Source organism: Fusarium poae, chromosome 1 (assembly GCF_019609905.1).
Source record: "Fusarium poae strain DAOMC 252244 chromosome 1, whole genome shotgun sequence".
NCBI lineage: Eukaryota > Fungi > Ascomycota > Sordariomycetes > Hypocreales > Nectriaceae > Fusarium > Fusarium poae.
Genome location: NC_058399.1, coordinates 7,771,917 through 7,796,124, shown reverse-complemented (window position 1 = coordinate 7,796,124; position 24,208 = coordinate 7,771,917). Strand labels below are relative to the sequence as shown.

At 45.7% G+C, this 24,208-nt stretch overlaps 9 protein-coding genes across 9 annotated transcripts; 5 read left to right on the top strand and 4 right to left on the bottom strand.

Annotated features, from left to right (window-relative positions):
* Nucleotides 1-1,373: 1,373 nt before the first annotated feature.
* On the top strand, nucleotides 1,374-2,105 carry FPOAC1_002543 (uncharacterized protein; the record flags this gene model as incomplete). The annotated part of the gene is made up of 1 exon (XM_044847121.1): nucleotides 1,374-2,105. One exon carries the CDS (start codon nucleotides 1,374-1,376, stop codon nucleotides 2,103-2,105), a length of 732 nt encoding a protein of 243 aa, XP_044713037.1.
* A 735-nt stretch (nucleotides 2,106-2,840) lies between these two features.
* FPOAC1_002542 (uncharacterized protein) lies at nucleotides 2,841-3,734 on the top strand (the record flags this gene model as incomplete). Its single annotated transcript, XM_044847120.1, has 1 exon — nucleotides 2,841-3,734. One exon carries the CDS (start codon nucleotides 2,841-2,843, stop codon nucleotides 3,732-3,734), a length of 894 nt encoding a protein of 297 aa, XP_044713036.1.
* A 1,108-nt stretch (nucleotides 3,735-4,842) lies between these two features.
* Nucleotides 4,843-6,075, top strand: FPOAC1_002541 (uncharacterized protein; the record flags this gene model as incomplete). Its single annotated transcript, XM_044847119.1, has 3 exons — nucleotides 4,843-5,040; nucleotides 5,096-6,020; nucleotides 6,071-6,075. The coding sequence occupies 3 exons, from the start codon at nucleotides 4,843-4,845 to the stop codon at nucleotides 6,073-6,075; spliced, it is 1,128 nt and encodes a 375-aa protein (XP_044713035.1).
* A 192-nt stretch (nucleotides 6,076-6,267) lies between these two features.
* Nucleotides 6,268-7,242, bottom strand: FPOAC1_002540 (uncharacterized protein; the record flags this gene model as incomplete). The annotated part of the gene is made up of 2 exons (XM_044847118.1): nucleotides 6,268-7,033; nucleotides 7,079-7,242. The coding sequence occupies 2 exons, from the start codon at nucleotides 7,240-7,242 to the stop codon at nucleotides 6,268-6,270; spliced, it is 930 nt and encodes a 309-aa protein (XP_044713034.1).
* Nucleotides 7,243-7,565: 323 nt separating this feature from the next.
* FPOAC1_002539 (uncharacterized protein) lies at nucleotides 7,566-8,510 on the bottom strand (the record flags this gene model as incomplete). The annotated part of the gene is made up of 1 exon (XM_044847117.1): nucleotides 7,566-8,510. The coding sequence occupies one exon, from the start codon at nucleotides 8,508-8,510 to the stop codon at nucleotides 7,566-7,568; it is 945 nt and encodes a 314-aa protein (XP_044713033.1).
* Nucleotides 8,511-11,272: 2,762 nt separating this feature from the next.
* On the top strand, nucleotides 11,273-13,199 carry PHO4_2 (phosphate-sensing transcription factor; the record flags this gene model as incomplete). Its single annotated transcript, XM_044847116.1, has 4 exons — nucleotides 11,273-11,345; nucleotides 11,407-12,736; nucleotides 12,786-12,940; nucleotides 12,997-13,199. 4 exons carry the CDS (start codon nucleotides 11,273-11,275, stop codon nucleotides 13,197-13,199), a joined length of 1,761 nt encoding a protein of 586 aa, XP_044713032.1.
* A 240-nt stretch (nucleotides 13,200-13,439) lies between these two features.
* On the bottom strand, nucleotides 13,440-16,361 carry FPOAC1_002537 (uncharacterized protein; the record flags this gene model as incomplete). Its single annotated transcript, XM_044847115.1, has 7 exons — nucleotides 13,440-13,642; nucleotides 13,691-13,963; nucleotides 14,011-14,214; nucleotides 14,267-14,273; nucleotides 14,327-14,556; nucleotides 14,606-15,005; nucleotides 15,051-16,361. 7 exons carry the CDS (start codon nucleotides 16,359-16,361, stop codon nucleotides 13,440-13,442), a joined length of 2,628 nt encoding a protein of 875 aa, XP_044713031.1.
* Nucleotides 16,362-17,102: 741 nt separating this feature from the next.
* Nucleotides 17,103-18,754, top strand: FPOAC1_002536 (uncharacterized protein; the record flags this gene model as incomplete). Its single annotated transcript, XM_044847114.1, has 3 exons — nucleotides 17,103-17,294; nucleotides 17,345-17,930; nucleotides 17,985-18,754. 3 exons carry the CDS (start codon nucleotides 17,103-17,105, stop codon nucleotides 18,752-18,754), a joined length of 1,548 nt encoding a protein of 515 aa, XP_044713030.1.
* Nucleotides 18,755-23,234: 4,480 nt separating this feature from the next.
* Nucleotides 23,235-24,124, bottom strand: FPOAC1_002535 (uncharacterized protein; the record flags this gene model as incomplete). Its single annotated transcript, XM_044847113.1, has 2 exons — nucleotides 23,235-23,881; nucleotides 23,932-24,124. The coding sequence occupies 2 exons, from the start codon at nucleotides 24,122-24,124 to the stop codon at nucleotides 23,235-23,237; spliced, it is 840 nt and encodes a 279-aa protein (XP_044713029.1).
* Between the last annotated feature and the right edge of the window lie 84 nt (nucleotides 24,125-24,208).

Genomic DNA, 24,208 nt, shown 5'->3' with positions numbered 1-24,208 from the left:
ATAGCTTAAATAGAAAAGGGTCCTTATAGCTACAGTTATTACTATTTAATATAGAATTATAAAGGTAATATAATATTAGTAAGTAAAAAAGAGGATAATTCTTTTATTATTATAAGAATAGGTCTTAAACTAAGAGGTCTTAAAGACTTACTTATACTTATATAACTAGCTTATATAAGTATATATAATAATCCTTCCTCTTAGAATTATTATATATTAACTTTATATTCTTATAATATTTAATAGTTTCTTTAATAATATTAAAATATATCTTATTTAAATAGCTATTCTTATTAATCTTAATACTAGCTAGTATTATATTATATAAGACTTATAAAAGTAATTAACTATTTATAATAAAGTATAAGCTAGGATTAATTAACTATATTTTTAATAATTAATTAAAATTATAAGAAAAAGAAATTATTATTATCTATTTAATATAACTAAAGCTTTCTTTATAAGTTATAGCCTATATTATACTATATAAGTTATACCTTAGTTAAGAAACCTAGTCTTAAGAGAACCTTAAATATAAAGAATTATTAATAAGTTAGTCTATATAGATAGATTAATTTTTATTAAAAACCTTAAGGAAATTAAGAAGGCCTAGGTAAAAGCTTAAGAGATTATAAAAAAAAAAAAAAAAATCTTCTGTAATGTCCAAGAGGGAGTGCTTCTTTTTAATGCGAATGTCAAATATTGAGGAGTTAGCCGCCTAACGATTTTAGCAAGGCAGAATTTCCAATTTATGGCTGGCCGCAGACAAGTCGACCACGACTTATGACGTCCAGCTCGTAGTGTGGCTAATAGGAATGGAAACATCTAAGGTCTACGCCTTAATTTCGAACCCCAGAATAGAAACACTAATGTTGATTGGTTGTTTTACGTATGAGCAGCTTGTGTTCTTGGGTTTTCCTCGCCCCCAACCGCATGATTGTTAGCCAAGGTTTTCGGACATACTGATACTCATCGGGTGGCTGAGATTTGTGCTCATTGATCTGACATGCAGAAAAGATTGAAACGTCTTCTTACGCCAAGACACGGTGGCCTTGGCCGCATATTGGTTGGAACGGATTATGTACGAATGGGGATTGAGAGAGGCGAAATAAGGCAGGCTCGCGGCTATTCAGTATAAACCACCTGTCTATGCCTGTCGATCATGATTGCAAGTTACGGGTTACTCGTTGGCTAGCCGGGAGGGGGTGCCAACTAAGCAAGCTTAGTTGGCCACAAAAGTATGAGACAAGGCGAAAAGTGTGAGACAACCCCGCACAGGCTGCTGTCGCAAAATCATGACTTTTGCCCGCCAAAACCAATGATTTCTAGGACATCAATCAGTAAAAAAGTCATATATCACGTCCATCAAAATTATGCCCTCACAATCAAATCTGAGAGCTGCTCAGGCCGTTGTTCTTTCACGCCAGCGACTTCGCCGCGGTCTCAATCGTGATGCTGCCGGCCGCCGAAAGAAGCCACTGACTCTTCGTGCTGCTGAAGCTCGATATGCCGGCTCTGCTCGTGCATCTATCGGCCGCATCGTCAAGAGACTTGAGGCTGCGAATACCGTAGATTATGAGGATGTTGTCGATCCTAAGATGGGGCGCCCGCGGCAACTCACGGATGAGGAAGAAGAAGCTATCGTGTGTTATATCATCTGGATGGAAAAGTCAGGCCTGCCTGCCTCCAAGTGGGAAATAGAAGATGCAGCACTTACTCTGCGGCGCCGCCGTGATCCTGATGCGAGACCTGTGAGCAAGATGTGGTACTCTCGCTTCCGCGATGATCATCCTGAGCTTGCGAAATCGATATTGAAGTCGAGAGAAGCTTCGCGTGCCGAATATGAGGAAGGCGGCGTTGATGATACGAAGGAGTGGTTCCAACGCCTCAGCGATGTGATGACGAAGTACAATATCGGTGCATCAGAGACCTGGAATGCAGATGAAGCAGGAGTTAGAGTCGGAATGCTACGAGATAAGATGGAATGCCTCGTTGTACGCACCAAGAAGAAGTCAGCAACAGAGGTATTTTCTCCGCAAGATCGCGAGACTTGCACAGTCATCGGCTCAGGCAACGCAGCCGGCGCAACAACGCCCCCTGGCTGATCTTCAAGTCGTTGCCAACGCTTGAGTGGGCGTTCATTGAAGGCGATCCTGATATGCGCTTCGCTCAGTCAGACTCGGCATTCTCAAGTGCGGCGATAACGCTCGAGTGGGCGAAGCACTTCAACCGATGCTCGTGGGAGAAATCTGCTACTGTACAGAAACGTCAGCTTGATTTTGAAGAGTGGTTTGGGTGTAATGAGCACCTTCAGGATACAAATAACCGCTTGGTTACTCACGATATGCCTCCCGCGGCGAGGCCTGATGATGAGGCTGTATGGCGGCTGCTCGTTATCGACGGCTTCACAGGCCACGGCTCATTCGAATTACGAGAATATATGATAAAGTTCAATATTCTCGTAGCATTTCTTCCGCCTCATTCAACGCATATACTCCAGCCAATGGATGTAGGCGTATTTCAATTCTCTGAAGGAAGCGCATCAGAAGAAGCTTCGTGAGGCGTTGCGGAAGGGAAATCTTACCTTTGGCCGGCGTGCCTTTGCAGGAGCTTTTCAGGTATGTGCCTTCTTAATCAGCCTTCACCGAAAAAGGCCCCTTTTCTCACCAAAATCAGGAGATCTTTAATGAAGGCTTCACTGCCGCTCACATCATCTCGGGCTTCCAAAAACGGGCATCTACCCTCCCACAGACCGACCTGCCATAGAATATCTTCTCAGGAAGCAGCTCAAGAAGAAGAAGACCTTCACGCCTGCTCATTTCTCACTTCTTCCCTCAGATATGCGATTTCACGCCGCTTCCAGCACCGCCGAGACCATCGGCGAGCGATATCACGATATCCTCAGTTCTCCTACGCTCGCAGGGCTCCGGCACATTCGCAACATCGTTCATGAAGCTGTGGTGCTTGAGGATGTTATCAAAAAGTACGTGGATGATCGAAGAACTCGCATCGAAAAGCGGTATCACGAGAGAAAGCGAGGCCGCCGCGCAAAGACTGTCTCTGACCTTATTCCTACAGTATCGCTGCAAGATCTGCGAGATCAACAAGAGGAGGCTATCGCCGACGATAAGAAGAAGCAACATAAGCAGGGTATACGATTCACACGATCTGTCATCATCAAGGAGATGAACCGCCTCAAGGATGAGTGGCGAGAGAATAAAGAAGTTATCGTCAACGGCATACCAAAGAGGCTGCAGTTCAAGCAGTGGTTGGAGCACACAGGGAAGCAATATGACTATTTATCTATGGATACACAGCGTTCACAAATGACTCAAGCACTGAAAGAAGAGACTGACGGCTATATGATAGATACACAACTCCCTGATGATGTGCGTGAAGCTATCCGCAAGGCACAGTATGCCGCGAAGCCCCTCAGCGCCGTTGATCTCACCGGCCTCCCTCACAGTGATGATACGGTCACTTTCAACCTCACACAAGCACACGAGCACGAGGAAATGGATGAAGAAGACGAGATTCTTCCTGTAATTGAAGTCGCCGGCGGCAGCGAAGTCGAGATGCCCTCATCGCCGCCCTGTGCACCTGACTCTGAGTCATCACTACCTACACTTCCCTCAACTCCTTGTCCCTATCAACACCACACGCAGCTTCATGAGTCACTTCGTGATATCATCAGGGGAATAAGAACGGCACAAGAAGATAGCCTTATTGGCTAAGAAAACAGATATACGGCACATTTTGGCAGGGAAGCTGTTTCCCTTGCCAGAGCATCACCAGAGCCGTCGCAGTCATTTCTCCCACTCTGAAATAGCCAATAAATCAATAGAAGCTTCAAACTACGCCTTTTCATCAGTTTGAGCCTATTTTGACAAGATTTGAGTGTCATTTGATTGAAAAAAATGGTATTTTGGTGCAAATCACGCCAAGTGGGCATCTTCCGGGATGTCTCACACTTTTCGCCTTGTCTCATACTTTTGTGGCCAACTAAGCTTGCTTAGTTGGCACCCCCTCCCGGCTAGCCAACGAGTAGTATTCCATGGTATATGTTCTAGTGAAGTGATAATTCTGCCATGAGTTCCTACTACCAAGTACGTACATGACATGTATAAGTCCAAATACAGAATTCATCCTACGGATAGTCAAGGGACTGGTGAGATTCACTGGCCGGATGTACAGATCGGTCATGATATCGTGCACCCAATCTAAATAGTGCATCGTTTGTTTTGACTACAAGTGTCCACAGTGAAATTAGAAAATTAAACCATGCTATTGTTCTTCCTCAAAACAAACATAATTAACTTGTTTTTGAAAATGTTTCTATCCGTAACAGTGAAATACATAAAAAAGTGGTCAAGGCAGAAGAGAAGTATGTTGTAGCATGAAATGTGCCAGGCACTGACAAAGAAGTGACAGGATTGCTATTGTCAAAACAAAGAATATCATTTTTAGAATAACATTTGGTAAAAATAGACCCACACTTGTTAATTGATCTTTCACATAGAACAATAAGCAACGTAACCAACTGGTCCTTCATCGTCTTATTGTTCGGCTCGAATCGTTTGTCGAGGTCCACCAGTATAACGTGCCCTTATATTCAGCTTGTTCAAACAACAATGCTTCTTTATTGTCTTTTCTTTGATCATCAAGCCTACACAGTCGTCAAGATGTCTCCCCGTCAAGATGATGGTGTCAACCTTCCAAGTACAAAGATGCGACTCGATCCCCTGCCTCAACATATGCCAACATCACAACAGAATCATCACGCTTTCGACACGTCATTCAATCTTATATATATACATTTCATTTCACAATCATCCCTTCAAAATGGCTGCTGCTGCCGCTGCTGCTGCTGCTGCTCTTGCACTACTACCCCCGCTGCCAACCATTGCTGGCCCCAAGCTAGAGGCCTTCACAGAGGACATCGAGAACCATGACTACACGTTACTCGAATACCTCGGTTCAGGAGTTCACTCTGCTGTATTCAGAGTACAGATCGACAATAATACATTTGTTGTCAAGTTCGTAAGTAAAGACTTGGACAAGACTTGTCCAACTGATAACTGACCTTGATACATAGTTCAAAACCTACTGGCTCGATGTGCCAACATTCGAAATGTACCCTTTCGATGAGCATTATATGATGGATCAGACACAAAACTTCGATCCTAATGTGGACGACCCTCAGCCCCAAGCCGTAATGGATGCTTTAAGGGATCAAACGACACCCTTCTACAACGAGTGCCGCGTATACGGCAGACTCAAGGAACTTGGCCGCGAGGATCTTGCTATAAAATCGCACGGCTATCTGCGTGTTTACCTGACAACCAAGTTCCAACAACAGTGGGACGACGCAATCAAACTGTTCCATCCCAACAGTCCAGCCGGTCAGCACAGGTGCGAGTTATTGAGACTACTCGAACATCCTGACATGTCAGTGCCCGTATATGCCATCGTCAAAGACTGGATTCAGGACCATCGTACCGATGGGATTCCCCCTACCAACCAGGAGAAGGCGAGGCAGATCAAGCATATCCCCAAGATGCTACGCAACTTGCACAATCTTCACAAATGCGGCATTGTAGTCCGTGACCTGAAAGAGCAGCAGTACTATGACGGCCAAATTGGCGACTTTAGTCATGCTTGGACGGTCCCTCACCTCCTTGCTCCAGGCAACGGCATCCGACCTGACTGGGCATGGAAGAGTATGGCGGCGTGGGATCTACATTGCTTCCAGAGGGATATCATTAATCAGTGGACACGAACTGCGCTGAGTAGTCATCCGCCGCTCAAGCCTCCCACTGTCACGGCATGGCGAAACGGTCAGCATCGGTATGGGCTTCGAAGTCGGGATGTCGTGCAAGGGCCACAGCTTCCTCTTCTAAAGTACGACGATACGAACGACTTCGAGATGAATTACGATCCTCCGTTTGACCCGTCTAGTTTTAACTGGAAGGCACTTGAGGCCAGAAAAGCAGCGCAGGCGGTTGTTGCTGGAAGGGTTGGTAAGAGGAGGGCGACTGGGCAGGCGCCAAAGGCAAAGGGGGTTAAAAAGATTAAACTCAAGGTAAATCCTACTAGACCTAGACCTTAGTGAGGACGATATTTGTTTAAACATAGCGATGGCGTTTGAGATAGAGAAGAAAAGTAATTGTATATTGATTTGCGTTTGACTTGTGCAAAAGATCGGTTGTTGAGAGTGTGCATTGGTGTTATTTTTTTCAAAATGTGTGGGAAAGATATAGGCGAAGTCTATTGCTCTGCACGTTGATCCAAGAGAAACCTGAATAGTCCTCTCTGCAGAGCACAAGGCGCTGCACCACCATGGTCCTCCGCCTCAAACTCCCATGTCCAGACATCCCTTAGATTCTTGGACGCTCTCATCCTATCTACCAGATCTAGCGCATTGTCTTTCATCTTTCTCTCCCACGCTCCCTTTTGCTTCTTGTCAAATTTTTCTTCTGATTCACCAGGCAGCTTTATCAGCGTCTGTTCAGCACCGCCAAACATGACCAAGAGTCGTGGAGCTCGACCTTTAGGAGGTTCGCGTGCGTGAAAGTCTCGTTCTTGGTTTTGCACGATGCTTTTGTTGTTGAACCAGATAGATGGGCTTGCTGCAATGAAGGTATCGAAGTAATCTGGTTGCGTGAACAGAGCGTTGAGAGTGAACAGGCCCCCATAGGAGTGGCCGAATAGAGCATTGGGTCCAGAACTGAGAGGAACATTTGGGAAGAGAGTATTTTCGATATATGGTCGGAGTTGTGTTTGGATTATATCCAAAAAGTCGGATGCGCCGCCGAAAGGACCTAGAGAAGGGTTCCCATCGGGACCTGGCGGTACACTGTAGATGCCATCTGGAGCCTCGGGTGTGAGATCTCCATTGCGACGCTTGTCGAAAACAGAGGTTTTGTTGGGATACCCGACTGCGACAAGGACAACACGAGTGTGGTGAGTCAGCTCCAATCGGCGAGCAATATCTGTTGCTGTGAAGAAGTAGGCGTTTCCATCAACTATGTATCTGTGAAAAGTGAGTCTTGTGTCTCCAAGATGAGTCTTTTCTTACACAGTGGAGACGGTTGAAGTGTCATCTTTTGGTGGTGCACGTTCGCTGCTCCAGCATAAAGGCCATGAGACTTGGATGAGGTATTCGCCTCTTCTTGTGGGGAGAGTGAATTGGCAAGAATTGAGTGCGCTGGCTTTGTTAGAGGCGGTCTGGACTAGAGTCATGATCGCGACGAATAATTTGGTTGCAAAACCGGATGATAACTGATGGATGAAAATGGAGATGAGATGAAGATGAAGATGGTGCTGCTGATGATCTGATAAGATTAGATGGGTCAATTGAACCAATGGGAACATCTTGGGCGGGGTGATGGCTGACTTACCACCACAGTACCTAAATTACAGTGGGAATCCCTTCAAAGCTCCAACTGAACAAAAGGTAATTCTGCAGCATCGACAATTGCAACACTGTCATTTCAATCGTAGTAAGAGATCAATTGATGAGAATTAAAAGCGAGATATATGTCTTTATTATTTGACCATTTTATTTAAATAACATTCTTCAAATCCTGCTTCGCCCTGAATCGTCTAAGATTATCAGCGATAAGACCCTCAGCACCTTGTGGTCGTCCACCAGCAGCATGCGGTGAAACAATGGTATTAGGTGCCTTCCAGATCTTGCTTGGCTCAGGGAGAGGCTCTGTCTCAAAGACGTCCAATGCCGCTCCTCCAATCTCTCCCTTCTCCAGCGCATTAACAAGCGCTTCCTCATCTACTGATGTACCCCGCCCGACGTTGACGACCCACGCGTGCTTGGGCAATTGCTTGAGACGCTCAGCATTGAGGGCGTGGCGTGTGGAATCGGAGCCGGGGAGAATCATGACCAGTGCATCCGTCTCAGGGAGGAGCTTGTCGAGATCATCCTCGGTGTAAATCTCAATGCCGTTGCGAACACCTTTTTGACGAGCGATGCCCCGGACTTGAGCGCCGAGACCAACGAGCTGCGGGGTGAGGCTCTTTGCGATATTGCCGAAACCCCAAATGAGCACGCGCGCATCGCGGAGTGTTGTGAAAGCGTCCTTGGGTCTATCTGGCTGAGGACCGCCCAGGTGGCCTGGCCATTTGCCCTGGAGCTGGTAATCGCGCATCTCGTAGAAGCGACGAGCGGCGTTGAGCAAGAGCCCTAGTGCATGCTCTGCGACAGTGTGGTCGTGAAGACCGGAGCCGGTAGTAATTTTAATCTTTGATGCGTCGAAGCCGGCGTTGAGAACGTCGTTGGGACCCGCAGCGAGGGATTGGATCCATTGAAGCTTTGTTAGGCGCTTTGCGGCGTCTTGAAGGTTATCGGCCGTGTTTGTCCATGTGACGAGGATTTCGGCGTCGACGTGCTCCTCTGGGATGGGCTTCTTAACATCGTATGAGTGGAGGTCGACCGAGAAGCCCTCGAGGCTTTGGATGTCGAGCTTGAGGGATGTTGGGTAAAGCAGCTTCATTTTGGGCAGTAATTGAGGGAATATGAGGATAATTATGTTTTGTTCAAGAGGGATCGGAGCTGTATATGTACTGACATTGATGATCGCATGATGGGGAACATGATGACATCGGAAAGAAGACCGGATTGACGAGGTTGACCAATCATAATCTTCGGTTCTATGGTGAGGAGCCGAGGCCGGAATACAACAAAATACCCCGCCGTGGGGGATGAGGGGCTTTCTTTGGGGGTTCAAGACAAATTGAGGTCAAAGATTGGTCAACAGCGATGAAGAACCCCAAATCCCGCGGGAGACCAGTTATTAGCTGAAAGTATCAATGAATGGTGTGGGTGAAGAGGCAGGCAGTAATAAAAGCAAAAAGGATTAAGATCCTAGTGGCAATCGAGACCTATTTCTCAACAGACAGTCCATACCTGACAACGATATGAGGACAAACATGAGTGTTATGATAAAGGGATGTTTGTCGTGAATTATGGCTGTTGAACAGAATCTGTACAAAACAGTGCATTTATTGTCTTTACCTTGTATTGTGATCTTGGACCTCATTTGATACTCTCTGTGTCTAGATAAATAGATAGATATACAATGTTTATACTGGAATGATCCTACCCTATATGATGGATCATCAAAATTCATTCTCAAAGAAACCAATGCAGCTGCCAAGGTTGTTCTGACCTGCTCTCATCAGTGACACACATAGTTACGACCCGCACTTTTCAATTACAAGGCTTAATGCACTGTAACCCGAAGACAACTCTACTAGTCACTGGGCTGCGTCTGTTGTTATCATCTTCGGATGTTGCCATATGCAGACGGACTTATCGCAAACCTGCTTGTGGCAGCCAACGGTTGGTAAACGTCCTGTAGATTATAAGCAGCAAACCGGAACCAGAAGATCCAGATGGCATAAGATATTTGACCGAGTCGGCACTATATGCTTCACTATAGTTGCCGATGCATAGCAATCTGTCAGGATATGCGCATGCACGTTTGATCCACTGACATGGGATAATAGAGAGCATAAGACAAAAGTGACCACGATTAGCGGACACAACATGTAGACGGACATGTAACATCAAAAAGTAAAGTAGCAATCCAGAGGGATTCCATCATGCATTTGTCTTGCGGCCTGCTACTATCAAAGACCAAGCCAGATCGCGAAAATCAGACGCGGAAATTACAACAAAATCAGGCATCTGTTTGTACAAGCATCTCCCCAAGAAAACTAGACGCCAGTAAATCTCTTTCCCGAGTCATCTGGAATCACTTACCTACTGGCAATCTCATTAGCAACACCACTTAGAACCTCACATTTGTCTAGATCAACAGCCAAGACGGACGTTTTTCTACAACAGACCAACCCGAAACTTGTCGTCCCTCGGAGCTGAAAAGCGCAGCCAAGACTGTAGTATGTATTGCGTATCCCTGAAAGTGAGAAAAAGCTTCGGTGCCTTGGCTGACTTGGCAAGATGGAAACGTGCCAGAAGGGAGAGCTCGCGTGTGGTTATGCTCGAGTTCGCGGGATGCGGGAGTCGTGGCGCGGGCCTTGGCGGTTAGCTTGGCGAGTTGTATTTTGTGAGAGATATCATTCTTCGAGGAATGGTGATTATGCGCGAGTTATTGTTGGTGTGGTGTTGTAGTTTGAGGTTGTCGTTGATATCTGGATGCTCTGTATATCATGTCGAAAGATGATCACTTCCTTCTCATGCTTCCCCGGATTATCGTGCTTGTATATATCAAAAGTCAACAGTCTCTTAAACTCAATCAATCTCTAGAAACAAGGTTATCTCTTAATTAAGTTGCCCTGCTCTGATCGGCCTTGGCATCGTGGTCCGTCGATTGTGGACAAACCACCAACTCCACGTGTGCTACCCTGTTGTCTGATTGGCTCGTTATCCCTGTTCAAAGAGCCTCCCTTACAACGACATCCGTTGTTGCACGTGGGTCAGGAACTGGCTCAAAGCTTATTCCCATTACTCCGGGACTGCTAAAGTAGGGTGTCACATTAGTTTTCTTTGAGCCCACCGTGGTGTCTTGCCTGTTTGGGTTGTACTATCGACCGGGCGAGGTTAAGAGTCTCGTGGGACCTGGTCTGCTCTTTGATGGGGACTGTTGAAAGAAGGTTGGATTAGCTATCTGCATGTCAATCATCTCTTTTGTCTTAGTGCTGTCGAGGTTTATCTGAATATACTTTGTTACTGTCCGGGCGTAACATCAAACTATGTTTATCTCAACTTCGACTGATCTCCAACTCATCAACATACAACCTCGATACTTCCATTTCACATGCAAAACCCCCCATGGAAAAGACCCAACACCACTCTCTTCTAGCAACAATAATCCTTCTGCCAAGATCACTCCCCGGTCCAACGAACATCAAGAACCAAAGCACGAGAGCGACCACCCCCGTCGTCGCCAAGAAGCACCACTGAACCCAACATCACTCCTCGATTAATCTGCCAAGACAGAACTTGTGTCGCCATTGAGTACCTGTCTCAGTCATTGGACAATATGGAATTGCCTCTCGATCCATTCTGGTCACCGAGGACGTGCATCTGGCCCCATAACCATAATTATAAGCTTGTTCGCCAAGTCTTACCCGTCCCACACTTTTTCTCTTGGAGGAGAAGTGAATGAATATAAGGAGGGATCCGGCTCTTCTGGAATTCCGTCTTGTGGTTTCTGTGCATCAGCTCCTTCCTCTTCATTCCGTCTTTCTAGAAAGGAACAAAAAGTCCGATTCCTTCGGCCATTTTTTGATCATGGTGCTTCATCAGTACGATTACATCTTTGCCCTCGGCACCATCTTCTCTTTCCTCGATGCCTGGAACATCGGTAAGACTTGTTACCCCCCCTTAAATCATCCCAGCAGGTACTGACTGATTTGCTTCTCCAGGTGCCAACGATGTCGCCAACTCGTGGGCTACATCAGTCTCATCCCGGTCCATCACTTACATCCAAGCCATGACACTCGGTTCTATTCTCGAATTCGCTGGATCAGTCGGTGTCGGTGCTCGCGTCGCTGATACCATCCGTACCAAGGTCGTCGACCTGGACCAATTCGAGTCTGACCCTGCCATGCTCATGCTCGGTATGATGTGCGCCATCGCCGCCTCTTCGATCTACCTCACCTTCGCCACTCGCATCGGTCTTCCTGTCTCCACTACTCACTCTATTATGGGTGGTGTCATTGGTATGGGTGTTGCTCTCGTTGGTGCTGACGGTATTCACTGGGCTGAGCTGGACAAGGGCATCAGCTCTGGTGTTGTCTCTGTTTTCCTCGCTTGGATTATTGCTCCCGGTCTGTCTGGCGCCTTTGCTGCTATCATCTTCCTCATCACCAAGTACGGTGTCATGCTTCGAAGCCAACCTGTTTGGAAGGGTCTCTTCCTGACCCCTGTCTACTTTGGTATCACTGCTTCTCTGCTCACCATGCTTATCGTCTGGAAGGGTGGCAGCATTGAAATCACTTTCAATGACGCCGAGACTGTTGGTATGATCATTGGTGTCGGTGCTGCTTGGGCTCTTATTGTTTCCATCTTCCTCATCCCTTGGCTTTATCGTATCGTCATCTGTGACGACTGGCAGCTTCGCTGGTGGCACATCATCCAAGGCCCTCTTCTTCTCAAGCGCCCTCCCCCTCCTGCACAACCTGAGGGTGCCGAGGGCGGTATTCAGAATTTCTACGAGGGACATCTCACCAAGGAAGAGCTCAACGAGCTTCGACGCGCCGGTCGCCAAGGTAGCGACGAGTTTGTCCGCGCTCAGGACCAAACCAGCAACGAAGGAAAGGAGGGCTCTACTGAGAACAAGGTCATGTCTCCTCCTTCAGAAAACATCGACGACGTTGCTGAACCTGTTGAGGCCAAGCCCCGACGCAGTCTCATCGGCGAGAAGCCTGAAGGTCGCCTTCTCAGCGGTGCTGTCCTATTCTGGTACCTCAAGAAGGTCTTCCTCTCTGGTGTTGATCAGGATATTCTCGCCATGCAAAACAAGAAGAGCATTCTCACTGGTGATCTCGATGAGATTCACTCCAACGTTGCTCATTATGACAACCGCGCCGAGTACCTGTACACATTTATGCAAGTCATGACTGCTTGCACTGCCTCTTTCACTCACGGTGCGAACGATGTTGCCAACGCCATTGGTCCTTATGCTACCATCTACCAAATCTGGAGAACTGGCACTCTTGCCGGTAGCAAGTCTGAGGTTCCCATTTGGATTCTGTAAGTAACGTTGATATCACTGGGACGAATAATTGCTAATAAGGAATAGTTGCTTTGGTGGTGCTGGTATTGCTCTTGGTATCTGGACTTACGGATACAACATTATGCGCAACCTTGGTAACCGTCTGACCCTTCACTCTCCTTCTCGAGGTTTCAGTATGGAGCTTGGTGCCTGTATCACAGTTATCCTTGCCACCCGTCTTAGTAAGTTTCTATCCATAAAAGTCTTCACCGTGAATCAATACTAACAAGTCCCTCAGAGCTTCCCGTCTCTACTACCCAGTGCATTACAGGTGCTACGGTCGGTGTCGGTCTTTGCTCTGGCACATGGCGCTCTATCAACTGGCGCATGGTTGCTTGGATCTACATGGGCTGGATGATTACCCTACCAGTTGCTGGTATCCTGTCTGGCTGCATCTGCGGTCTTATCATCAACGCTCCTCGCTGGGGTTACAGTGGTTAAGTAATCACTCACAATCTTTAGATATATACTATTATATATCTTGCCCGGACGGGCTTGTCATACTATTAGAATGGTTGTTGAATTACCCCGGTTATCGCGCTTGTGCCGAGGCGAAACGGTTCGAATCTTATACATATCTTAATTTGAAAAGTCTTCACGTACAATAACACTTTTGGTTGAATGTGACTGTTAAGACTGATCGTCTGTGACAGGATCTCTATACTGTTTCAAGAACTAAAACTAAAACTCAGCTAACGCTCTAGAGCCCGCATTGAAAGCTCGTTGCCCTTCGTCCATATTATGGACATTCACCAAGTAACTCTTGAATTGTTTCATCATCTCGCAAACCTGCTCAAAGTCGCGTTGGTCAAGAGTCGGTTGTCTTTGGTTCGCAGAACCTTGTTGGTATCTGTAATCTGCCAAGGCAACAGCAGTCTGGAAGGCTGTATAAAGTTAGAGCCATTACATCAATCGCAACTAGCGTTACTCACCATTCCTAATCTCTCTTCCGTTCCATTCCATTTCGCTGATGGCCCCATCCTCAAGTATATAGTCCTTGGCTCGCCGTGTGACTTTGAAATCCTCACGATCATAATCGAGCTTGTCAAAGAACTGCATCCAGACCTTCCTCTGGCCTTCAGCGCTGAGCTTCTCATAATGTATGATGACGTGGATTCGGGAGATGAAAGCATCATCAAATTGGCCTACTCTGTTGGTAGTTAGGAAGAGGATGCCTCGGTAGTATTCAATGCACCGTAGGAAGACTATGAGACTGGTTACACTTGAGCTAGCAGATGTACAGGTAACTTACCAGCAACAAGACTGTTTCTCTTCAAGTCGGTAACTTGGCGTCTCTCAAGATAAACGTCTGCTTCGTCAATCAACATAACAGCACCCCATTTCTCAGCCAGCTGGAACCATTTGGAGAGTTGGGCTTCCATCTTGACTTCATCTGTACCAATGTCTCCGCAGGTTAAAGACAACAAAGGTCTTTCTGTGTACTCGGCAATGCACTCTGATATATTGTCAGTATAAACTGATACAAATGGCTTCCTTTATCATTTTACCTGCTGTCTATATGGAAAACGTTAGCCAAATTACTTGAAACATCGGTGTAGATCTCTTACATATGTCTTTCCAACTCCAGGACTTCCATGTAGCAGAAATATCCTACCATCACCCTTGTTCTCGATATAGTCGGCTCTCCACGCTTGCTGTCGTGTTTTGTCTAGATCGTTAGTCGTGAACTTTTGTATGAGCGCTTTAATCATGTCCTTCCTTTCGGATGGCATGACGAGAGTATCGATAGCCCTTATGTTGGCACGCGGCGGGTTACAGTAGGTAACGTCTAACTGGACTGTACAATTTATTAACATCTTCAAATCAACTGTCAAAAGTCTTCTTACCCCATGTTCTTGTTTTGAGGTCGAAACCCCTCAACAACCGTCCACAAAGTATGTATCGATGCCCTGGACCTTCCTTTGCGCCGGGAATAGTGAGGTCTTTCTCTACAATAGGATCCAGTATATCGTAATCAATCCAAGGAAATCCAGGGGGCGGATGGGGTCTCAAACCGCGACAGTCTTCGCATTGACACTTTGAGAGACCTTTTCCACCCATATCTCGCACATATCCCAACCTAGGGCCGGCTGAAGGCGATAATCTTCTGCGTATACGATTTCTGCTATCGTAGGAGGAAGAGCTGCTGTCTGAATCGTAGTCACGGTCTTGTGAGCGTTTTTCGGATGGCCTTTCGTTCAAGTAGGTTATGTATGAGGCATGGTCGATGTAGACACGACCGTCAAGCTATTTGATTAGCTGTGGATCATGTCAACCCGATGACGGACTTACCTGACGCTTTGTTGTGCCTAGAACAGGTCCAGAGTAATGGACTTGACCTCCAGGAAGTAACTGATACCACCTTTTCCCATTCTCCTCTAATGTTTTCTTCCACTTCCCACCGTCATCTCGATCAATGATGTGGCACGGTACGAGTTGTAGAGATCTGATGGGTCGCACTCCTTCGAACGGGGCGATGGTTATAGTCTTTCCAACTCGTCCGACGTACTTCCCATCAAAGTCAAGACTCCAAACCTTGATCGTGTAAGGCTTTGGCCGTATGGGCGGAAGGATGGACAAGATACTAGGATCTGTATCAACTGATTCCAAGACATATGCACCTAGATGGCCATCTGTTTCGTGATAAACTGTCATTCCCGGCTTGAACAGCAACCATAGCATTCGGAAAGTACACATCTCGTCTGCATGACGATTCTCTTCGTTGATCATATCGTCCAAAACAGCTTTCTGGAAAAAGTCTAAAAGCCAGCTAAGATGTCGTAGCCCGGTAACTTCCTCATCTTCGCCCTTTTTGATGTTTTCAATTTCTGTATCCGCGCTTTCCTGGACAATGTTGGCCTTGTTTGCATCCAAGTGCGCTTTGATCTCCTTATAGTGATGGGCAACCAAGGCAAAGGGCTCCTCTAACCACAACGCAGAAGAATCCACTGTCGCTGACGGATAATAGGAAACGTAACGTCTGAGGATCTCTAGCAATGGTGCTGAGTGAACAGTCAGACGCTTCGATATAACCTTGGCTCTCATGTTTGGCTTTTTTAGAATCTTCGATTCGATCAGCCTCTCAGCGTCCCAATCCTGACGGTGAGTGTTAGCCTGGATCGAAGTCAGAAGTACAGTAACGATCTCGAAAGCTGGACTATCCGCCAGACCCAGACTGTCGAGATCAAATTCGCCCTCCCAAGGTTCACTGCCGATTGTATTATTTCCATTGTCTCGGTACTCGACAGCGTGGAGGATAGCCTTGTATTTCCGTTTATGATAAGATTTCTGATCGGAATCCTTACCAGGTATTCCCACGGGTGATGGCAGGTCTAGTGCTTGTTCGCAAATTGGACATTCGTGAATGCCAAATTCCAAGAGATGAGCATGAGATCGTCCGTTGGAATGGCACCATAAGTTTGATTCTGAAGGCCAGGACAGCTCCGGAGGCTTAGTGGACTTATCAACTTTTGTTTTAACTTTGGCCGTTTCCTTGCCCTTGGGCTTCTCCTTGATGCCGTCTTCAGCATCAGAAGTGCCTGTTGATTTCGTTACATCGCTTTCCGAGGCATCGGCAGTAGGAGTGTCTTTGTCTCCTGCCATATTGCTCAAATTTGCTGGATGCTCCTTCGAGTTTCAGCTGAAATTATGTCAAAATATACTCTGTGATACAGAGCAGAGCAGAGGGGGGTTGTGCCTGATCCTCCAGGACGACCATACTAAATTAGGACTATCAGTTTTTATGTGACGGACCAGCGCCAAATGGTAAGAAATGGCGCACAAATACAAACGTTGACAGGGGTTTAGTCCAGTCTGATAGGCTCCGGAATGCGGATTGTCGCATCCACAGTTGATGTTGCGTCGTGCTTACTCTGGTCCATACATTGTTCGCTTTTGCCGAGGACGGACAGCTCATCCCGGACGCGGGCTGCCGAGTTTGGACGAGTCTCACTCACCAACTCATAACTGAATGCTCACCTCGTACAGAGTTTCACAATTACGAGAGGACTCCGGAGACGATACGGCTACAATCAATGATGTGGGCGGGTTACCAACCCCGATTCTAAATCTTATACGTATCTAGGTTATCTCTCAGGCTTTCAGAATGGCCTCACTCACTTGCGAAACTACATTGGTTGAAAAAATATGGATGAGGCATGTTAATAGGTTTGTATCACAACAGTTCCTAGAGAGAAGGCTATGCTCAAGATTTCCAGTGACGATTCCAATCTTGGACCGTTGTACAACCAACACCAAAGGATCCTCGAACTCTGGGAAAGGTTCAATCATATTTACCCAGATGGTAGTCCTTCCAATGAGACGAACAACATACCGACGATCGAGATGCTCTATCAGGCTATCGATCAAGCTCAGGCAGCATGGCAAGATAAACAGGCTCGAGGAGTCCGACCTATACGGGACAAATTTTACAGCTTTGCTGAAACAATGAGCGAATACTCGTATCTGTTCAGCATCATCCCAAATAGCAACGAGTATACCAGTCTCATTACTGGAGTTGTATCTTCAGTTGTTAAAGTACGGTACTAAGACTGAAGCTCGAATATTGACTGACGTTCTCACCAAAGGTCTCGGTAAACTACAAAAGGGTGGCAGAAGGTTTTTCAGAAGCACTTTCAGATATCAGCGACCACCTTCGATCTGTCAGAAAAATCTCAAAAGGATCGGATAGCTACGACATGCGTCAACATGTTATTAAACTATACTGCGAAGTCTTTGAACTCTTGTGCCACGCTCTGGCGTGGTTCACCAGTAAGCGGAAACGCATAGGAGCTGCTTTCAAGAAGAACTTTTATGACGATACGGTTGTGAATCTCCTGAATCGCATAGAAAAGACTGTCGCAGCCATTGATCGAGAAGCAAATTACATCTCACATAGTCAAGTGCGTGAGATCTATGAGAGGGTCTTGGATGATAAATCAGAAGATCGTCTTCGTTCGGTGGGTATCCAGAATCGGAGAGATGGCGAGGCAGCTGTCGAGAGAAAACTTGTGATGATGAGAGAGGCAGTCACCTGTCCCGATGACACGTCACATGAATTTATGAGAGAAGAGGCCGTTGGTCAGGCGACTTTCATTGAGATATCCTCAGCAGATGAGTTTATGACATCTGAATCTGGTCATAGTATGGCGGAAAGTCTCGACTCCGAAGATGGTAAGTCGTTCCGACGAAGCTCCTTGTATGCTGTGAGGGCTAAACATCATTTAGACCCAGATTATCATACAAGATATGAGATGGAGAGAAATTCATCTCATCTTGAGACTTATCGCCAGTCTTTTAAAGCTTTATCAGCGCCTGCACGAGGGAATGAGGCCATGTTTCTTCCAGACGAGGTCCTACTTAGGATAAAATCATGGATCGATACTCCGGGGTCTAAAACTATATGGATTCAGGGAATACCCTCCACTCAGCAGGATTCAATAGTTTCCCGGACGGCGGCTAGAATATATGATGTGAGCACTGAGGCACGTCTTCCCTGCGTCTTGTTCTTTTGCCAGCCTCGTTACGACTTTGCAAAGGAGAAAAGCCTGACGCAGAAGGAAGCTTCGTTGGTCGCTTTCTTGTATGGCATAATCAGGCAGCTAGTCCGTCTACTCCCAACACAGTTTTCAGCAGTGGAAGGGCTGGCTCAGGGTAACTTTGATGAGCTCGATGGAAGTATTCAAAGTGTTCATGCCTCGTTAGATCTTATCAGAGCACTGCTCAACCACGCACCCTCTCCCCTGATCTGGGTCATAGACGGTTTACAGTTGGTGGAAGATAGAGCCTCGATGCCCTTTCTGCAAGCATTTCTAGGAATACTTGAAGAGCAAAAGACGACGCGCATATCAAAAGTGTGCTTTACTACCCAGGGAAATTGTGCCGTATTGGCACGTGGTCTCGACTTTCGAGAACGGGTTGACGCAACGAGGACTGCGTTGAGCAGACCAGGCGTTACATTGAGAGGCGGGTCCGGTCTACAACAGCTTCGAGCTTGAAGAATCTGAAGACTTGAAATATGGAAGAATGCCCCGACACTGGATGTCATTTAGTAGTCTAGGAAATAGTGTGTAGACATTAAGTACTATTATTCGGAATCTCGATCTCTAATCTCTATCTCTAAAGAACCAACCCGACACCAAAATACACCTGAAGCATCCTTTTTTTGTTAGGTGATTTTCAAGGCGTAAGTCCCGAAGTATATATTTAAAATCAATTTATAAAAAAAAATATAATTTTTAAACCTAGATATTAATATAGGTCTAGTCTAAAGGTATATATTATAATTTATAAAGTTAAAATTATAATAATTATTATAAAAGCTTTTATTCTTTTTAAAAATTAATTATTAAATATTTCCTTATTAATATTAATATTAATAAAATTACTATATAAAATAATAAACTTTAAAGTCTTTATTAACTTTAGCTATATATTAAATTAAAGAATTATCTATAAGAGCTTAGCCTTTATAATTAATTTTACTTTTAAAGAAAAAAATTAATTAAAAAAATTTAATATTTTTTATAACCTTTAATATATTATTTTTATTAATACCTAGGGTTAAGATATTATTATTGGGAATTGATAGGGACGCATGATACTTTTACTACGGACGCATGACCTTACGGACGCATGACTTTTTAAGCACTTTAATTGGCCGAGCCCCGTATTTGTTAGTACACCTTAACCCTTCCTCTTTAATCAGTTGTTCCTCCTATAAACACTTATACATCAGCCAATCAGGACAATTCTGATGTTGTCATCAACACTGCAGATCATCACCTTTGTAACCTAACCTCCTAATGAAGTTGACGCTGCATCATCATCAGATATCAATGCTTTAGCATCACAATGGTCTCTACGCGCCGCCAATCGTACAACTCCGAGTCTGAGTCGTTCAACACGGCAGAGCCGCCTCGAAAACGCGCTCGACTTAGCAGCCAACGCGTCCAGCTAAGCCGACAGCATAACTTTCGCCCGCCTCTTTTAACGAATCCACCGCCGCCCTATCAGCGTTATCCTGCCTCTCGAAATAACCGATGGACCTCTCCTACTAGCAGTGCACCTAGTGTTAGCGATTCTTATGGGTTTGGGGATACCGACGCTCTGGATAATATCTTTGCTGCAGTCCCTGATCGATTCTCAACCATACCATCGCCTCGTCGTTCCGGACCCGAGTCATCATTCGAGCTCCAATATAACCATGCAATAACCCTCCGCAATGACTTTCCTCGTGGAACAGATCGACGAAATATTTGTCAAGTACCTATTCCTGGACCAGAAACCGATCCCTTCCAAGGCTCTCCTCGTAGCTCGTTGGAAGTAACGCGGGTACCTATGGTACCTGAGGTAGAATTCCAGCGTGCCTTAGGGCTAGTCCGAGATATTATTGGTAATGAGCGACGAATAACAAGGCAATGCCTTAAGTTCTTCGATACTGTACGCAGCTGGCGGGAAAGATGGGGCTATTCTCCTTTAAATACTGATGAATACGGCTCGCCTCCGGCATACTCTCCTCGCGAAAGTCAGCACTCTTCAGTTCCTGTTCCCTCTTCACCTAATCTAATCGAAAGCTCCCCTTCGCAGCAATCCGAGTCCCCGCCTCCAGACGAAATACCGAATCCTCCAATCCCAGGTAACCCAGCCCCTACAGAGAACGCCCTTTATAAGAACATTCAACTCTTTGCAAAAGAGCATGGCTTTGGTATAGCAAAGTATAATAAGTACTCTTATAAGGGACGGCTGATACGGTATTCTATTCGATGTGATCGATACGGGGATCCTCAACCAAGTAGAGGCTCTGGTCTTCGTCAGAGGAAGTCACGAAAGTGTGGGTGTAAGTGGCTAGTTATTGCAGAGGCTCTTGAGGAGGGTAAATGGTTTCTCCGTCAACATCAGGATACAGAACATCACACCCATAATCATCCTCCAAGTGAGATATCATCGGCTCATCCATCTCATCGCCGCCTTACTTCCCCAGTTAAGGCAACTATCGAATCCACTAGCCGCCGAGTTGGCATTCGAGCGCGGGATATACGGGCTATCGTGGAAGAACAACATCCCGAGTCAATATTTACACAACGGGATATCTATAATGCTCGGGCTTTAGTGAGCCGAGAGAAGCTTGCAGGCTATTCACCTACTGCTGCCTTGCTTAAGCTTTTTGATGAGCAAAGAGTTCCTTATGTTGTGAAGTGGGCACCAGACGAGCCTGGCCGTCTTCTAGGCCTTGTCTGGACATTCCCCTATTGTATCCGGATGTGGAAGCGGTTCCCAGAGGTAATCAGCCTCGATAACACATATAATACCAACCGATTCAAGCTCCCACTCTTCCAAGTAACCGGGCAGACCTGTCTTGGCACAGTATTTAATGCTGCCTTTGGTCTTATTGATAATGAACGACGAGAGGGATTCCAGTTTCTTGCGGAAAGCGTTTCCACTCTTCTATCAGAGCACTCAATACGACAACCAGCTATCATTATCACGGACTTTGATGACTCAATGAAGGCTGCCTTAGACGACCAGTTTCCTGGGGTCCAGCAGCAGCTCTGCATTCATCATGTCAACTCCAACGTTCTTCTTCGGTCAAAGCAGAAGTGGGTTAAGAACCCAGAGAATAGCAGTAGCCCGGATATTAGTGAGGTAGATGAACCTACCGAACCCCAAGCTACTCTAACTCTGCATGACCGCGCACTTGTCTCAGCTGAATCCTCCTCTGAGGTTCCTCATACCTATCAGGGGGTCCTCCAGATGTGGAAGCAGGTTCTCTTTGCAGAGACCGAAGAAGTACATAAGAAAGCATGGATTGCTCTCTGTAAGGAGTTTGATAATCAACGCCCTATTCTGCGGTATCTTTTTAACACCTACATGCCAGTCCGTGCTCAATGGGCCCGTTGCTTTATTCGTAAATACCCAAACTACGGCATCCGTGTGACCTCAGGTACAGAGGCAAGCAATAACAACATCAAGAGCTACCTATTGAATGGGATGAGCCATCTTTACAAGTTGGTAGAAGCAATGCAGGACATGCTACATGATCAAGAGCGTGACTTTAAAGATGCTTGCGGGAACGACGAGGTTCTTCGAGATCGTGAGTTCCTTGGGTCAAGCTCTGACTACTTGGGCGAGCTCCGGTCCCTTGCATCATCAAAGTGTCTGAAGCTTATCAAGAGCCAATACCGACAGGCACGTAAGGCACTGCCTACTGGAAAGAATCCTAATCCTAGGCCCCTTGACCCATGTACAGATGAGTGCTCTGTCTCAACCGAACTCGGTATACCATGCTATCATACAATTCACTCACGTGTATGCTCTACGAAAGCTTTCACAAAGTGGGATATTCACCCTCGCTGGCGACTTCGTGAAACATCCTCTCGAGATCCATATCGAAAGATCCTTGACCCAAAGATTGCTACATCTCTTAGAGGGCGGCCAAAGAATACAAAGCAAGGAGTGCCAGCAGACCTTATACCTTCTACAATATCTCAAGAAAGCAGTCGGGCCTTAGCATCTCAGCCGCAAGCATCTCAGTCCCAAGCATCTCAGTCCCAAGCGCCTGGGTCCCAAAAGAGAAAGCGTGGCCGCCCACCCGGAAGCCGGAATAAGTCAACCCTAGAAAGGGAGAATAAGAGCCAAGAAACTATCGCTACTCAAGGGACCACAATGGGTGAAACTATTTACGTTGGGGCTGGGAATACTACAGGCGTTCGCGCAAGTGGACAGAGAATTCAGGCAAGTGTGCGAAGAACGAGAAGTCAGTGGGAGTTATTATAGGTAGATAAATATAACCTATATTAGAATTAAATTCGTAATCCCTCTGATATATCTTTTGTGTAAGACCAGACCTAGTAATAACCTCTTTTCTACAGTGGTAGTAGGATTGTTAGGTGGGATTGTTCCTTGCAGGGATTACAGAAGTACTAGTGGGGTAATATTTCTTTAACCAATTAAATTACTTAAAAAGTCATGCGTCCGTAAGGTCATGCGTCCGTAGTAAAAGTATCATGCGTCCCTATCAATTCCCTAAATTATTATCTTTATTTTTTTTAATTATAAGGCCTTTAGCTATATAATTAATTATTAAGTTAATAAATTAAAGTTTAAATCTTTATTATATAAAGAAAAAAAAGCCTTAAAGGCTTTTTATAAAATTTAAAAGAAATATAGCTTTAATATATTAAAAGATATAATACTTTAAATAAAATTACTTTTTAATCTTTAGAATAATCTTTAGAATAATCTTTAATAAGGAAAATAAGTTATTAATAACTTATAGAGTATTTAATAAAGGTAGTATTATTAAAAAGTTTATTAAATTAGAATTTATTATATTAAGAATCCTATAAAGTTAAAAGAGGAAAGTTCTAGGGAAGAAAGGAAAAAGCTTATAATTAACGCCGTAGCTTTTAATATGATAAAATTCAACATAATGCACCTGAAGCATCCTCTAAGTCAATTTTGAACTGCCATAGTAAATTACTTGCCCGCAGACTTGGGCTTCCAAAGTACCCAAGCAAAAGTGATGCACAGCTTGAGAAACGCGGCAATCCAAAGAGCGCCCGCAAAACCGACCCAAGACTTGGACAGGAAACCACCACAAACAGCACCAAGGAAAAGAAGAACAGCTCCCGAAGCTCTTCGGTTACGCTCAGCGTTATCAGTAAGCGGCGCAGTAAAAAGCTTTGCATCGCTCATCATGTCGCAGTACAAACTGGTCAACACAACCGTAGGCATAGAGTTGTACTTGAGGGCTCGGCTAGCTACAATTTGGCCGGCGCTCTGGAAGGCGAGGATAGCGATAGCAGCATAGTCGGAAGCTGGGAAGGAGTTCTGCACTCTTTCGATGATCCAGCCATCTTCGCGAATTGTCTCTCGACCGTGTGGGTTGTTCCACACAGCACCGGTGGTGGCGAGAAGGGCAACGAGACCGGTGAGGATGGCCTGGATGAAGAAAGATAGAATAAGAACCCAACGTCTTTGAGGGCCGAAGTGACGGTGGACAGTGGAGAAGAAGAGGGCTCCGACTCCAAAACAGACAATGGCAACCAAACAGCGCGACCAGGCTTTGCTGGGGAGGTTTTCTGGTTGATGACTGACACCCAGACCAACAAAGATTGTGTTTCCTATGATGTGTGAGTGGTTGTTTAGGTAGATTGATAAGATGTTGACTCACCTGTTTGCATACTGACGAAACAGCCATACATGTTGAAAGCAGCGCTGTCAACTAGACCAGCTATGAAGAAGCATACTAGAAGCAAGAGGTCTCCCCATCGTGTATCGATATCTGCTGTGAATCGCCTCGAGACTGAAGATGGTGATCCTCCCTTTGGTCCAGCTTCCGGGCCGTCGCTTCCAGAGTCGGGCATTTTGGCCGAAATTTCGGATGATATATCCGAGATTGGTTATCTGTAAGAGAAGATTGTATGTATTCGATTGAGGTGGCTATTAAC